Source organism: Dipodomys merriami, unplaced genomic scaffold (genome assembly GCF_024711535.1).
Source record: "Dipodomys merriami isolate MVZ:Mamm:240054 unplaced genomic scaffold, mDipMer1.0.p SCAF_33, whole genome shotgun sequence".
In the NCBI taxonomy this organism is placed as follows: Eukaryota; Metazoa; Chordata; class Mammalia; order Rodentia; family Heteromyidae; genus Dipodomys; species Dipodomys merriami.
In genome coordinates this window covers 6,984,128-7,000,192 of record NW_027204826.1, presented here as the reverse complement: position 1 = coordinate 7,000,192, position 16,065 = coordinate 6,984,128, and the positions used below count along the sequence as shown (strand labels likewise).

Below are 16,065 nucleotides of genomic sequence, written 5' to 3'. Positions count from 1 at the left end.
CAAGTTTGGCCTGGGGGGCGGGGGTCTTGGAGAGTGGGACAGTGGGGGGGGGGGGAGATGGGAAGGGATAGGAAGGGGAAACAAAAGAGGAGGCAACAATGCTTGATAAGAAATGTACTCATTACCTTGCCCATGTAATTGTATTCCGTCTGTTCGATACTTACACAATTTTTCAAAGCGATATATATAGAAATGGGAATATTACATATTAGTTTAGCAATAGCCAGACTTATCCTTTAGGTACATATATCAAATAGAGAAAAGAAATGAAGTTTCCCCTCACAAACTAGCTCCTGACCATTAATTTAGTCAAATAGGCAGAATGCTGAGTTTGAGGGATTCGTTTCTCTTAATACTAGAAAGTCATAATATCTCTAATTAACCCTCAAGAAGCAGGAACTGGGAACTGGCTCAAGTGGCAGAACACCAGCCACCAGTAGAAACAACTGAAGTGAGAGCATGAAATTCATGACCCACTACCTGCATAAGAAAACAGCAAAGAAGCCTGCAGACACCAGCTGCTATGCCAAATCTGAGTCTTTTCTCTATGGGGAACAGGACAGGCTGTTGTATGATTGTTTTTCTCTCTCCACTTACTTCACCCTGGATACTACTTAAAAGAGATTCCTCTTAGTCATTGTATGTTCAGAGTTTGATGGTTCCGCTCTGTCTTTTTTTTCTACAAAAATGCTCTGGAGGTAAGGACCTTTCAGAATATATTTTCTAAAGTGGGACACAATTTTTCTTAATGAATCAAAAGGTTTTCTATTTATGCAAACGGTTTAGTTGTGGGTGCTCCACGTGTTCATTATTGAAATCATATTCAGTGATGGTGCTGAAAAGATGATACGGCTGACCATGTAGATGGTATGGAGATATTATTGGCCTAAATGTAGAATAACCAATTGGTGAGTGGGTGTATGGCTGTTCAGGTTCTATGGGAGCATGTGGAATGAATTATGAAACACCAAATAGATGCTAGCTAGCCAAGTATGGATAAGCATGATGTGGTACTATGTAGTGAATTGTGGAAGAACAGGAAAACATCTTAGATTTCTCAATGGAGTGATCAGGGATATTTCTGTCTCTAAGTTTCTCTCTCTGTTTGTGGTAGGCTGTGGAGCTTGAACTCACGTTGTGGGCTCTGTCTCTGAGCTCTATTTTCAGGAGGTTAATGCTCTTCACTTTGAGTCACAGCTACCCTTCTATTTTTCTGGTGGCTAACTGGAGATAAGAGTCTCATGCACTTTGCTGCCTGACCTGGCATTGAACCATGATGCTCAGATTTACCCTCCTGACTAGGTAGCATTGCCCGCATTACCCACAAGCATCCAGTCATGGAAGAGTTTGGAAACCGATTTTCTAAGAAGTCACGTGAATGACTCATAGCAAAGGTTTGAAGCCTAACTTAAACGTGATAAGAAAAGAATTTTGTCACCCTGAGACAACTGACGGTCCTCGAGTGTTGCTTATTGTTGTTTGGGACCGGTACTCACTCTTGTATCAAGCTATTGAAGTACTACACAATTGTCCTATATGCTCTGAGTCCAGAGATTCAAGTTTGTATAAAATGTTAGCTCGCCATCATGTGTACCTCCCAGAAATTTTACATGACTTCTACATTTCTACTGGTGTTTCAACAACTGTTATAGTTAGACAATTATGGTTTTGTAAATCTGGTTGTAGATATGCTGATATATGCTCATCGTATTGCTTTCCATCCAAAGGTGGTAATAACACTGCCTTCAGCAAGACTGACAATTTCTTGTATTGGAAAATGCCATTATAAATGGAGCTGTTAGAACTAAAGTGGGCTTCTTCTAGTGAGGCAGGAGCAAGAAAACATGTGTGTGTATGTTAGCCCACACATGCACAAGTAGGTAGAAATCTATTTTCATGTCTGTATGTATATGTAAGAAGTTAAACTCGAGTTTCTTCTAACATCTTTTCCTGCACACCATGGTCTTAATCAACCACCACATCAACTGACACATTTCCAAGTGGAATGTGTACCTGGGAATGAAGAAGGTGATTTCATTAACTTGTCAGTGAGTATAAATTACCTACCTAAATGGTATACTAAGTCCTTCATATATCCCCTAACGGGAGAAATACACTAAGTTCCAGTGCTTTATTCCAAATCAGTTATCTTTCAGAGCTTGGGCCACCTACTTGCATCCTCAATTATGTACGCCAGGCAGTGGACACACGGACACAGACACAGACATACACAACACACAGACACACACACAACATTACAGTCACTATTGTATCTTCAATTCTTATCCAGAGAATGGACAACAGCTCAGGATTTGTGGAATCCCCCCTTCGCATTTGTGTTGAGGAGGAGGATAGATCATAGGAAACAGAAGCCAAGACTTCAGAGGCAAATAACTGTATAAACGAGTAGCTTGTAAAAAGCACAGGAGCAGTTTTCTATCCTTAAATACGAAATCCTTCAAAGCTATAGTAAAAAGAAATCCTAGTTGTGATAATAAGGGAATGCAGCATCTCTTCCTTTCTCTGCTTGCCTCCATGAAATTTCATTCAAGTATAAAAAAATAGACTTCTCTCTTACAAAAATGGACACCTGTCACAATGTCTGATTATGTGTGTACTGTTTATTTTCCAATACTTCTTTGATTTTCCCATTTCTAAGTATTTGCATGAGCTCCAGATGACAGAACAGAGAGGCTTCAAGGACCAAGAGATAAGGCTACAGAAAGTTAACAATGACCTAGGATGTTGATGTCAAAATACGTGCAAGAAGGAGGTGGCAGGCAGAGAAGGCCCTGAGAAGCAAAATGATTTGTGCAGAAGGAGAGGACTAGTGACAAATAGGGCATGGATGTGACCTAGGACTGGCTCTTGGAAGCTGAGGCCATAGCAGCGCCTGGGCCTAGCAACTTAGGATTGGACAAACAAGATGTGCTTTGAACTACGTCTACATGTACACATGGTGATATGGGGGAGGGGATTTTTCTTGTGTGAGGAAGCAGTAAAAGGTCATTGGGCCCTGAGAGGTGACCCTGCCTCCTTCACAATGGAATAGAACACGGAACCCTGATAGCAGGCAACTGTACCCGACAGTTGGCTCAAGCCAGCTCACTTGGCCTGCGACTCGCGAACGAGAAAGATGTTCTTGTGTTGTATTCGCGGAAAGCGAGACTCCGGTCTCAGGCAAGAGAGCTATGGGTGCCTCAGCCAAAGCTGCAGACACTGGATCAGTGGCAAGCCACGAAGCCAGCATCTCAGGGGTTTTTCCTACAGGACATCAAGGAACACACGAGGCAACTCAGGCAAGGTATACTCATGAGAGGAAACCCACTTAACCCCAACCTGCCCGCACTAGAAGCTTCTTATGTGCTTTTGCCTACACTGAGATAAGGCTTTCTGTATAGTTTTTCAATCCATTCGATCCCAATTGTTCATTTTGAACTGTGTTCTCATTTCCATGGTTTTCTTTCATTCTTTTTACCACCTTAGTGTGACACTGAGTCAGCCCTGACCCTGAATGTGCCATCCAATATATGGAGCCCGGAGGCAGGCCTTCTGGACACGGTAGTGATGAACCTGGTCCCTGCCTACCAGAAAGGCGATCTCTTCTATGTTGGAGCCTTCCTCCACAATTACAGGCAGTGGGGGACAATGGAGCAAGTGCTGGATATTGTATTTAAAAAGTGAGTGTTTCCCTTTCCAATCCAGGGCTGCTCAGCCCCTCCTGGCCGAGTTGGGGAATACTTGACACCTCTCTGAACCTGTTGATTTTACGGGGGTCTTCTAATGGAGCTTGGCATGAGACAAAGAATTGCACACCCTGGCTAGTTTCTTGGTAGTGGCCTGCCCAGGACCTTTCCCTCAGAAACTACTGGAGACGCAGAAATCAGGGCTCTGATTACAGGCATGTGCCTGTGTCACCCAACTTCTTCCCTCCCCTAGGTGAGGTTCTAGGAAATCACATTTCCCATTAGTAAATAAGATTTCAGTAGCATTAGGAAGCCTGTGAAGTAATGTAGACAGAAGAAAGGCTGGAGGAGGCGGTGGACTGGAGGCTGGATCACTTCTGAGCTGTCACGGAGGGATTATTTTGGCTGATTTATAACCCCTGAAGCAATTATGTTCATGTGTGTGCCAGTTCTGCAACCTGAAATCAGGGCCTGATGCTGTCCCATTGGTGCTCAGGACTAGCACTGCACCAATCGAACTGCAGGGTCAATTCTGGCCTTTTGAGAATTAGAGTGTTTAGACCTTTACAGTAGAGTACTGTCTTCACACTGTGATTGTGAGATTTCATGCTCCTGATCAGCCAGGATTAGAAGCATGAGCCACGGGCACATTTACCTTGGACAGATGCATATCAGCCTGCTAGCAGAATTTTCGCTGAACTGTGTAGCCATGTCTCAATGATGTGTCAGACTTCCTTCCCATCTGGATGAGCCAGTCCCATAGAACCAGAGAGCTGACTTCCTCCTCTCCTCTCATAGGTACAGATTCCGGGGCCATAACTATGAGGAAGAACAAAAAATTAAGAGGTAAGTGGACTGTGGCACCAAGAAAAGCCACCTTCTTTCAAAGTGGACATTTTTGAGGCTTCTGATTCCAAGTGCAGTTGTCTCTTTTGCACACGAATTCGGATTTGAACAAAGGGGCAGAGAGGGGCTTGGGACTTGAATGGAAGGCAGAGGACACAGCTATGGTGTGTTTGTGGACTCTCTGTTGGAAAACAACCTTCTTGTTACCTATCATGGTGAGGATTTTGGAGTATTGTCTTTCAGAATCTTCTAGAAGTGGGTTGTGAAGATCAACCTGCTCTCAGGATTCTCTCTTCCCAACATGCCAGTCTGCAAATAGGAGTCCTTGCAGAAAGGGGCTATGGAGGTTCAGGATGGGGAGGACGGGCTCTCACTCTTCTTGTCACCAATCTGCCCACAGCACCCTTTGTTCCATCTTCACTATGTGGATGGACTGCTACCCTGCTGATTTCCGTGAGCGTCAGAACCGAGACACCGTCAAAGAACTGACCCATTATGCCATGTTCCACATGCCCTCCTCGGACCTGGCCCTCCGCCTACACATTCTGCTTGGTGAACTGGAGGAGCCCATGAAGAAGGAGAACAAGAAAAAGAGGAAGAAGTCCCTGTGTAGTCACCTCAGAGCTTGTGAGTAGGGATGGGGCCCTGGCCTCTAGGCGGGGGGGTCCTAACTGGCTGAGAGCGCTTGCTCCCACCCAGGTTGGCACAATGTCCTTTTCTGATATTCTCTGCCAGGCAGTGTTTGTGCTATTTGTGAAAATACTCGGGCTTAGCCACTCATGGGAAAGACCCTACCTTCTCATCAGTGTTCAGTCCAAAGTAAACTGCAACTTCCTGCATTAGATCCTCATGGAAATTTATTTCCACGTTAACAGCCAGAGTCCACTCTCAAAATCCTTGACCTCTTTCTGTTCTCAGGTTTTGGTCGCCATAGAGCAGCTTCTCCTGACCTCCAGAGAAAGAAGCCATCGGTGATGTCAGGGGCGGTGATGGATGGAGATCTGGAGCCATCACTGGACTCCACAAAGCATGTGCATGTAGAGGGGTTAGATGCATTTGCAGTGAGGCCCAAAGAGGTGGTGATTCCTGTGGATATGCCACTGGGTCTGAACCCCACAGGGGACACAGATGCACCTGTAGGGACCCTAAAGGAAGTTGGCCCAGATCAGCCCCAAACCAGTCAGAGCAGCACACCTCCTGGTGGGCTGGATAGAGTATCACATGCGGGGTTAATGGAAAATGTCCCCAGCCTGTGTGCAGGGGAACCAATTGGTGAGGCCCAAATATTAGATGCACCTCAGGAAAGTGCATCTGTCCTCACAGAATATGTGGACAAATCTGTCCTGCTGCAGGAGAACCAATCTCCAACTGAGAAATTAGAATCTGCCCCTCCCTGTACTCCAGGAGAAAATCCTGTCTTCTGGGAGGAGGTAGAACCCTCTGAGGACTGGGAGGTGGAATTTGGGCCTGAAGGCCACTTCGAGGCCGACCTAGACTTAGAGCTCCCCTCCCCTCTCCTTGGGTATATCTATATTTTTCTTTTTGTTCTGATAGTTATCAATTGTTATTTGTATTTATTCTTCTAAGTTTATTAAAATGTCTACGTTTATGGTGTACAATTCATGAATCCTAAATACCGTGTTTTTTTCAACCTACAATCTGATACCCCAGACACATGCGTCTTGAGTGGGGGCAAAACACAGAGTGACCTGGAGCTGCCCAAGGGAACCCACTGGATATACAGGAAACTGTTCAATGCACAGGGAGTGCAAGGAACCCAGCCCATGCCTGCATGGAGTGATCGGGCCACTGCTAAAGCTCTAGGACAGAGCAAACCAGATGCCCTTGAAAGTTGTTCTGTCTATTGAGACAAAAGCCAGACTAAAAGTACTGCGTAGGGAACTTTGTTCCAACAGTGAGTTCACGTCTGTATGCACACGCATTGTGCTTTGTGCACATATATAAGAAACTTTCACCTCAAAATGACATAAAAAATCTACTTTGAGGAAAAAGTATTTGAACAAAAACATAGGAAATATATACACTGTAAAGTAAAAGCCATCATCTATAGAAGAAATAAGACTTAACCAGATGGACAAAGACATGGCAGGTGTCATGGCCCTTCTCAATAATTCTAGCTTCAAGAGTGCCCTATCATTCCTCAGGATGATGGTTCAAAGCAGCCCTTCTAGACAAATCTGAAAGACACTTACCCAATGAGCCAGCAAAAGTCAAGAACTCATGGCTCCAGTTGTGTGTTTAAGCACTGAAGAAAAAATAAGCTCAAGGCTCTGAGTTAAAATTCCACTACTAGCACAAAAGATGAAGACATCTAAGGCTTAAAATTTGGGCGATGATAGTTTGTTTGTTTTGGGTATTTTTGGTCAGTCGTGGGGCTTGAACTCTTGGCTTAGACGCTGTCCCTGTGTTCTGCAGCTCTACCACTGGAGGCATAGCGCCACTTCTGGTTTTCTAGTGGTGTATTGGAGGTAAGAGTCTCACAGACTTTCCTGCCTGGGCTGGCTGTGAACCGAGATCCTTAGACCTAAGCCTCCTGAGTAGCTTGAATTACAGGTGTGAGCCACTGCCACCCGGCACACAATGGTAGTTTGAAACCAAGGAAAAGACCAGACTAAAGCTACCAGCACAACTATGTTTATTGCAGCATTATTTACCATAGCTAAGATATGGAACCAACCCAGATGCCCCTCAGTAGATGAACGGATTAAGAAAATGTGGTATATATACACAATGGAATTCTATGCCTTCATCAGAAAGAATGACATTGTCCCATTTGTTAGGAAATGGAAAGACTTGGAAAAAATTATATTAAGTGAAGTAAGCCAGGTGCCAAGATACCTAGGTGCCATGGTTTCCCTTATTTGCAATAACTAGTATATGTCTGAGACATGAAGAAACAGATAAGTTGATATTAGGTGAAATGAACCCCAAGATAAGGACTGAAATGTTTTTCCTTTCTTGCTATTGTTTCTAACATATTTATAAGATAATTTTTTGTTGTTTTGTATGTCCCTCCCTCACGGTATAACCCCTGTTTTCACTGAATTTGATATTGGTATAATTTGTGGAGGGGGAAGGGAAAAAACAAATTGTTTAAATTGGGATATAAGTGGACCCAATGCAACAATGAGATGTCCAAGACATTATGTCGAAGAACGAACTTTACAACTCTGGCGCGGGGGTGGGGGGCTAGGAGAAGACGGGTTGGGGGGAAAGATGGGAAGGTATGGTAAGGGAAAACAAAGGAGGAGGCAACAATGCTTGATAAGAAATGTACTCATTGTTTTGATTTGCATTTCTGTGATGGCTAGAGAGGTTCAACATTTCTTCATGTGTCTATAGGCCATCCTTCCTTCGTCTTCAGAGAAGTTTCTCTTTAAGTCTTTAGCCCACATATTTATTGGGCAGTTGTTTCTTTGAAGATTTCTTATTGAGGAATTTAATTTTTTGAGTTCCAGGTATATTTTAGATATATTTTAGATCTTCCCCCAATCTGTGGGCTTTATTTTGATGTTGCTAGCTCTGTCCTTTGCCATACAGAAGCTCTGCGATTTCATGCAATCCCATTTGTCCAAACTTTCTTTGGTTTGTTGTGTTTCTGAGTCTCTATTAAGAAAATTTCAGCCTGTGACAAGGAGACCTAGGATTTCTCCTATTCTATCCTGTAATGTTTTCCGGTTGTCTGCTTTGACTCCGAGGTCTTTGATCCATTTGGAGCTGATTCTGGTGCAGGTGATATATAAGGATCTAGTTATAGTTTTCTACAAGTGATTAACCACTTTTGCCAGCACCATTTACTGAAGAGGCTGTCTTTCTTTCATTTGATTTTTTTAGCTCCCCTATGGAAGATTAGATGACTAACTGTCTATAGGTTCATTTCTGGGTTTTCAATTCTATTCCATTGGTCCTGAGGTCTGTTCTTGTGCCAGTACCAAGCTGTTTTGATTACTATGGCTTTGTAGTAGAGTTTGAAATTTGGTATTGATATTGCTCCAGCAGTGTTCTTTCTGGTAAGTATCGTTTTTGTTATTCGAACTTGTTTTGTGGAAAAACGAACTTTACAAGTTTGGCCTGGGGGGCGGGGGTCTTGGAGAGTGGGACAGTGGGGGGGGGAGATGGGAAGGGATAGGAAGGGGAAACAAAAGAGGAGGCAACAATGCTTGATAAGAAATGTACTCATTACCTTGCCCATGTAATTGTATTCCGTCTGTTCGATACTTACACAATTTTTCAAAGCGATATATATAGAAATGGGAATATTACATATTAGTTTAGCAATAGCCAGACTTATCCTTTAGGTACATATATCAAATAGAGAAAAGAAATGAAGTTTCCCCTCACAAACTAGCTCCTGACCATTAATTTAGTCAAATAGGCAGAATGCTGAGTTTGAGGGATTCGTTTCTCTTAATACTAGAAAGTCATAATATCTCTAATTAACCCTCAAGAAGCAGGAACTGGGAACTGGCTCAAGTGGCAGAACACCAGCCACCAGTAGAAACAACTGAAGTGAGAGCATGAAATTCATGACCCACTACCTGCATAAGAAAACAGCAAAGAAGCCTGCAGACACCAGCTGCTATGCCAAATCTGAGTCTTTTCTCTATGGGGAACAGGACAGGCTGTTGTATGATTGTTTTTCTCTCTCCACTTACTTCACCCTGGATACTACTTAAAAGAGATTCCTCTTAGTCATTGTATGTTCAGAGTTTGATGGTTCCGCTCTGTCTTTTTTTTCTACAAAAATGCTCTGGAGGTAAGGACCTTTCAGAATATATTTTCTAAAGTGGGACACAATTTTTCTTAATGAATCAAAAGGTTTTCTATTTATGCAAACGGTTTAGTTGTGGGTGCTCCACGTGTTCATTATTGAAATCATATTCAGTGATGGTGCTGAAAAGATGATACGGCTGACCATGTAGATGGTATGGAGATATTATTGGCCTAAATGTAGAATAACCAATTGGTGAGTGGGTGTATGGCTGTTCAGGTTCTATGGGAGCATGTGGAATGAATTATGAAACACCAAATAGATGCTAGCTAGCCAAGTATGGATAAGCATGATGTGGTACTATGTAGTGAATTGTGGAAGAACAGGAAAACATCTTAGATTTCTCAATGGAGTGATCAGGGATATTTCTGTCTCTAAGTTTCTCTCTCTGTTTGTGGTAGGCTGTGGAGCTTGAACTCACGTTGTGGGCTCTGTCTCTGAGCTCTATTTTCAGGAGGTTAATGCTCTTCACTTTGAGTCACAGCTACCCTTCTATTTTTCTGGTGGCTAACTGGAGATAAGAGTCTCATGCACTTTGCTGCCTGACCTGGCATTGAACCATGATGCTCAGATTTACCCTCCTGACTAGGTAGCATTGCCCGCATTACCCACAAGCATCCAGTCATGGAAGAGTTTGGAAACCGATTTTCTAAGAAGTCACGTGAATGACTCATAGCAAAGGTTTGAAGCCTAACTTAAACGTGATAAGAAAAGAATTTTGTCACCCTGAGACAACTGACGGTCCTCGAGTGTTGCTTATTGTTGTTTGGGACCGGTACTCACTCTTGTATCAAGCTATTGAAGTACTACACAATTGTCCTATATGCTCTGAGTCCAGAGATTCAAGTTTGTATAAAATGTTAGCTCGCCATCATGTGTACCTCCCAGAAATTTTACATGACTTCTACATTTCTACTGGTGTTTCAACAACTGTTATAGTTAGACAATTATGGTTTTGTAAATCTGGTTGTAGATATGCTGATATATGCTCATCGTACTGCTTTCCATCCAAAGGTGGTAATAACACTGCCTTCAGCAAGACTGACAATTTCTTGTATTGGAAAATGCCATTATAAATGGAGCTGTTAGAACTAAAGTGGGCTTCTTCTAGTGAGGCAGGAGCAAGAAAACATGTGTGTGTATGTTAGCCCACACATGCACAAGTAGGTAGAAATCTATTTTCATGTCTGTATGTATATGTAAGAAGTTAAACTCGAGTTTCTTCTAACATCTTTTCCTGCACACCATGGTCTTAATCAACCACCACATCAACTGACACATTTCCAAGTGGAATGTGTACCTGGGAATGAAGAAGGTGATTTCATTAACTTGTCAGTGAGTATAAATTACCTACCTAAATGGTATACTAAGTCCTTCATATATCCCCTAACGGGAGAAATACACTAAGTTCCAGTGCTTTATTCCAAATCAGTTATCTTTCAGAGCTTGGGCCACCTACTTGCATCCTCAATTATGTACGCCAGGCAGTGGACACACGGACACAGACACAGACATACACAACACACAGACACACACACAACATTACAGTCACTATTGTATCTTCAATTCTTATCCAGAGAATGGACAACAGCTCAGGATTTGTGGAATCCCCCCTTCGCATTTGTGTTGAGGAGGAGGATAGATCATAGGAAACAGAAGCCAAGACTTCAGAGGCAAATAACTGTATAAACGAGTAGCTTGTAAAAAGCACAGGAGCAGTTTTCTATCCTTAAATACGAAATCCTTCAAAGCTATAGTAAAAAGAAATCCTAGTTGTGATAATAAGGGAATGCAGCATCTCTTCCTTTCTCTGCTTGCCTCCATGAAATTTCATTCAAGTATAAAAAAATAGACTTCTCTCTTACAAAAATGGACACCTGTCACAATGTCTGATTATGTGTGTACTGTTTATTTTCCAATACTTCTTTGACTTTCCCATTTCTAAGTATTTGCATGAGCTCCAGATGACAGAACAGAGAGGCTTCAAGGACCAAGAGATAAGGCTACAGAAAGTTAACAATGACCTAGGATGTTGATGTCAAAATACGTGCAAGAAGGAGGTGGCAGGCAGAGAAGGCCCTGAGAAGCAAAATGATTTGTGCAGAAGGAGAGGACTAGTGACAAATAGGGCATGGATGTGACCTAGGACTGGCTCTTGGAAGCTGAGGCCATAGCAGCGCCTGGGCCTAGCAACTTAGGATTGGACAAACAAGATGTGCTTTGAACTACGTCTACATGTACACATGGTGATATGGGGGAGGGGATTTTTCTTGTGTGAGGAAGCAGTAAAAGGTCATTGGGCCCTGAGAGGTGACCCTGCCTCCTTCACAATGGAATAGAACACGGAACCCTGATAGCAGGCAACTGTACCCGACAGTTGGCTCAAGCCAGCTCACTTGGCCTGCGACTCGCGAACGAGAAAGATGTTCTTGTGTTGTATTCGCGGAAAGCGAGACTCCGGTCTCAGGCAAGAGAGCTATGGGTGCCTCAGCCAAAGCTGCAGACACTGGATCAGTGGCAAGCCACGAAGCCAGCATCTCAGGGGTTTTTCCTACAGGACATCAAGGAACACACGAGGCAACTCAGGCAAGGTATACTCATGAGAGGAAACCCACTTAACCCCAACCTGCCCGCACTAGAAGCTTCTTATGTGCTTTTGCCTACACTGAGATAAGGCTTTCTGTATAGTTTTTCAATCCATTCGATCCCAATTGTTCATTTTGAACTGTGTTCTCATTTCCATGGTTTTCTTTCATTCTTTTTACCACCTTAGTGTGACACTGAGTCAGCCCTGACCCTGAATGTGCCATCCAATATATGGAGCCCGGAGGCAGGCCTTCTGGACACGGTAGTGATGAACCTGGTCCCTGCCTACCAGAAAGGCGATCTCTTCTATGTTGGAGCCTTCCTCCACAATTACAGGCAGTGGGGGACAATGGAGCAAGTGCTGGATATTGTATTTAAAAAGTGAGTGTTTCCCTTTCCAATCCAGGGCTGCTCAGCCCCTCCTGGCCGAGTTGGGGAATACTTGACACCTCTCTGAACCTGTTGATTTTACGGGGGTCTTCTAATGGAGCTTGGCATGAGACAAAGAATTGCACACCCTGGCTAGTTTCTTGGTAGTGGCCTGCCCAGGGCATTTCCCTCAGAAACAACTGGAGACGCAGAAATCAGGGCTCTGATTACAGGCATGTGCCTGTGTCACCCAACTTCTTCCCTCCCCTAGGTGAGGTTCTAGGAAATCACATTTCCCATTAGTAAATAAGATTTCAGTAGCATTAGGAAGCCTGTGAAGTAATGTAGACAGAAGAAAGGCTGGAGGAGGCGGTGGACTGGAGGCTGGATCACTTCTGAGCTGTCACGGAGGGATTATTTTGGCTGATTTATAACCCCTGAAGCAATTATGTTCATGTGTGTGCCAGTTCTGCAACCTGAAATCAGGGCCTGATGCTGTCCCATTGGTGCTCAGGACTAGCACTGCACCAATCGAACTGCAGGGTCAATTCTGGCCTTTTGAGAATTAGAGTGTTTAGACCTTTACAGTAGAGTACTGTCTTCACACTGTGATTGTGAGATTTCATGCTCCTGATCAGCCAGGATTAGAAGCATGAGCCACGGGCACATTTACCTTGGACAGATGCATATCAGCCTGCTAGCAGAATTTTCGCTGAACTGTGTAGCCATGTCTCAATGATGTGTCAGACTTCCTTCCCATCTGGATGAGCCAGTCCCATAGAACCAGAGAGCTGACTTCCTCCTCTCCTCTCATAGGTACAGATTCCGGGGCCATAACTATGAGGAAGAACAAAAAATTAAGAGGTAAGTGGACTGTGGCACCAAGAAAAGCCACCTTCTTTCAAAGTGGACATTTTTGAGGCTTCTGATTCCAAGTGCAGTTGTCTCTTTTGCACACGAATTCGGATTTGAACAAAGGGGCAGAGAGGGGCTTGGGACTTGAATGGAAGGCAGAGGACACAGCTATGGTGTGTTTGTGGACTCTCTGTTGGAAAACAACCTTCTTGTTACCTATCATGGTGAGGATTTTGGAGTATTGTCTTTCAGAATCTTCTAGAAGTGGGTTGTGAAGATCAACCTGCTCTCAGGATTCTCTCTTCCCAACATGCCAGTCTGCAAATAGGAGTCCTTGCAGAAAGGGGCTATGGAGGTTCAGGATGGGGAGGACGGGCTCTCACTCTTCTTGTCACCAATCTGCCCACAGCACCCTTTGTTCCATCTTCACTATGTGGATGGACTGCTACCCTGCTGATTTCCGTGAGCGTCAGAACCGAGACACCGTCAAAGAACTGACCCATTATGCCATGTTCCACATGCCCTCCTCGGACCTGGCCCTCCGCCTACACATTCTGCTTGGTGAACTGGAGGAGCCCATGAAGAAGGAGAACAAGAAAAAGAGGAAGAAGTCCCTGTGTAGTCACCTCAGAGCTTGTGAGTAGGGATGGGGCCCTGGCCTCTAGGCGGGGGGGTCCTAACTGGCTGAGAGCGCTTGCTCCCACCCAGGTTGGCACAATGTCCTTTTCTGATATTCTCTGCCAGGCAGTGTTTGTGCTATTTGTGAAAATACTCGGGCTTAGCCACTCATGGGAAAGACCCTACCTTCTCATCAGTGTTCAGTCCAAAGTAAACTGCAACTTCCTGCATTAGATCCTCATGGAAATTTATTTCCACGTTAACAGCCAGAGTCCACTCTCAAAATCCTTGACCTCTTTCTGTTCTCAGGTTTTGGTCGCCATAGAGCAGCTTCTCCTGACCTCCAGAGAAAGAAGCCATCGGTGATGTCAGGGGCGGTGATGGATGGAGATCTGGAGCCATCACTGGACTCCACAAAGCATGTGCATGTAGAGGGGTTAGATGCATTTGCAGTGAGGCCCAAAGAGGTGGTGATTCCTGTGGATATGCCACTGGGTCTGAACCCCACAGGGGACACAGATGCACCTGTAGGGACCCTAAAGGAAGTTGGCCCAGATCAGCCCCAAACCAGTCAGAGCAGCACACCTCCTGGTGGGCTGGATAGAGTATCACATGCGGGGTTAATGGAAAATGTCCCCAGCCTGTGTGCAGGGGAACCAATTGGTGAGGCCCAAATATTAGATGCACCTCAGGAAAGTGCATCTGTCCTCACAGAATATGTGGACAAATCTGTCCTGCTGCAGGAGAACCAATCTCCAACTGAGAAATTAGAATCTGCCCCTCCCTGTACTCCAGGAGAAAATCCTGTCTTCTGGGAGGAGGTAGAACCCTCTGAGGACTGGGAGGTGGAATTTGGGCCTGAAGGCCACTTCGAGGCCGACCTAGACTTAGAGCTCCCCTCCCCTCTCCTTGGGTATATCTATATTTTTCTTTTTGTTCTGATAGTTATCAATTGTTATTTGTATTTATTCTTCTAAGTTTATTAAAATGTCTACGTTTATGGTGTACAATTCATGAATCCTAAATACCGTGTTTTTTTCAACCTACAATCTGATACCCCAGACACATGCGTCTTGAGTGGGGGCAAAACACAGAGTGACCTGGAGCTGCCCAAGGGAACCCACTGGATATACAGGAAACTGTTCAATGCACAGGGAGTGCAAGGAACCCAGCCCATGCCTGCATGGGGTGATCGGGCCACTGCTAAAGCTCTAGGACAGAGCAAACCAGATGCCCTTGAAAGTTGTTCTGTCTATTGAGACAAAAGCCAGACTAAAAGTACTGCGTAGGGAACTTTGTTCCAACAGTGAGTTCACGTCTGTATGCACACGCATTGTGCTTTGTGCACATATATAAGAAACTTTCACCTCAAAATGACATAAAAAATCTACTTTGAGGAAAAAGTATTTGAACAAAAACATAGGAAATATATACACTGTAAAGTAAAAGCCATCATCTATAGAAGAAATAAGACTTAACCAGATGGACAAAGACATGGCAGGTGTCATGGCCCTTCTCAATAATTCTAGCTTCAAGAGTGCCCTATCATTCCTCAGGATGATGGTTCAAAGCAGCCCTTCTAGACAAATCTGAAAGACACTTACCCAATGAGCCAGCAAAAGTCAAGAACTCATGGCTCCAGTTGTGTGTTTAAGCACTGAAGAAAAAATAAGCTCAAGGCTCTGAGTTAAAATTCCACTACTAGCACAAAAGATGAAGACATCTAAGGCTTAAAATTTGGGCGATGATAGTTTGTTTGTTTTGGGTATTTTTGGTCAGTCGTGGGGCTTGAACTCTTGGCTTAGACGCTGTCCCTGTGTTCTGCAGCTCTACCACTGGAGGCATAGCGCCACTTCTGGTTTTCTAGTGGTGTATTGGAGGTAAGAGTCTCACAGACTTTCCTGCCTGGGCTGGCTGTGAACCGAGATCCTTAGACCTAAGCCTCCTGAGTAGCTTGAATTACAGGTGTGAGCCACTGCCACCCGGCACACAATGGTAGTTTGAAACCAAGGAAAAGACCAGACTAAAGCTACCAGCACAACTATGTTTATTGCAGCATTATTTACCATAGCTAAGATATGGAACCAACCCAGATGCCCCTCAGTAGATGAACGGATTAAGAAAATGTGGTATATATACACAATGGAATTCTATGCCTTCATCAGAAAGAATGACATTGTCCCATTTGTTAGGAAATGGAAAGACTTGGAAAAAATTATATTAAGTGAAGTAAGCCAGGTGCCAAGATACCTAGGTGCCATGGTTTCCCTTATTTGCAATAACTAGTATATGTCTGAGACATGAAGAAACAGA

General features: G+C 44.0%; 2 protein-coding genes and 1 long non-coding RNA gene across 3 annotated transcripts in view; 2 read left to right on the top strand and 1 right to left on the bottom strand.

Moving 5' to 3' along the window:
- Positions 1-3,083: 3,083 nt before the first annotated feature.
- Positions 3,084-6,137, top strand: LOC138841977 (uncharacterized). The gene is made up of 5 exons (XM_070043057.1): positions 3,084-3,304; positions 3,487-3,680; positions 4,485-4,532; positions 4,933-5,159; positions 5,451-6,137. The coding sequence occupies exons 1-5, from the start codon at positions 3,137-3,139 to the stop codon at positions 6,116-6,118; spliced, it is 1,305 nt and encodes a 434-aa protein (XP_069899158.1). The 5' UTR covers positions 3,084-3,136; the 3' UTR covers positions 6,119-6,137.
- Positions 4,233-16,065, bottom strand: part of LOC138841981 (uncharacterized) — a 26,108-nt gene continuing 14,275 nt past the window's right edge. Inside the window, exons 3-4 of the long non-coding RNA XR_011376536.1 lie at positions 12,953-13,116; positions 4,233-4,505 (exon numbers count right to left, since the gene is read on the bottom strand). This is a non-coding gene — a long non-coding RNA (uncharacterized lncRNA). The remainder of the gene's footprint in view (positions 4,506-12,952; positions 13,117-16,065) is intronic.
- On the top strand, positions 11,695-14,786 carry LOC138841978 (uncharacterized). The gene is made up of 5 exons (XM_070043058.1): positions 11,695-11,915; positions 12,098-12,291; positions 13,096-13,143; positions 13,544-13,770; positions 14,062-14,786. Exons 1-5 carry the CDS (start codon positions 11,748-11,750, stop codon positions 14,727-14,729), a joined length of 1,305 nt encoding a protein of 434 aa, XP_069899159.1. The 5' UTR covers positions 11,695-11,747; the 3' UTR covers positions 14,730-14,786.

Coding starts and splice junctions, on each gene's coding strand:
- LOC138841977 (XM_070043057.1), top strand. CDS start 3,137: ATGTTCTTGTGTTGTATTCGCGGAAAGCGAGACTCCGGTCTCAGGCAA. Junction 3,305..3,486: donor CACGAGGCAACTCAGGCAAG/GTATACTCATGA, acceptor TTACCACCTTAG/TGTGACACTGAGTCAGCCCT. Junction 3,681..4,484: donor CTGGATATTGTATTTAAAAA/GTGAGTGTTTCC, acceptor CTCCTCTCATAG/GTACAGATTCCGGGGCCATA.
- LOC138841978 (XM_070043058.1), top strand. CDS start 11,748: ATGTTCTTGTGTTGTATTCGCGGAAAGCGAGACTCCGGTCTCAGGCAA. Junction 11,916..12,097: donor CACGAGGCAACTCAGGCAAG/GTATACTCATGA, acceptor TTACCACCTTAG/TGTGACACTGAGTCAGCCCT. Junction 13,144..13,543: donor GAAGAACAAAAAATTAAGAG/GTAAGTGGACTG, acceptor ATCTGCCCACAG/CACCCTTTGTTCCATCTTCA.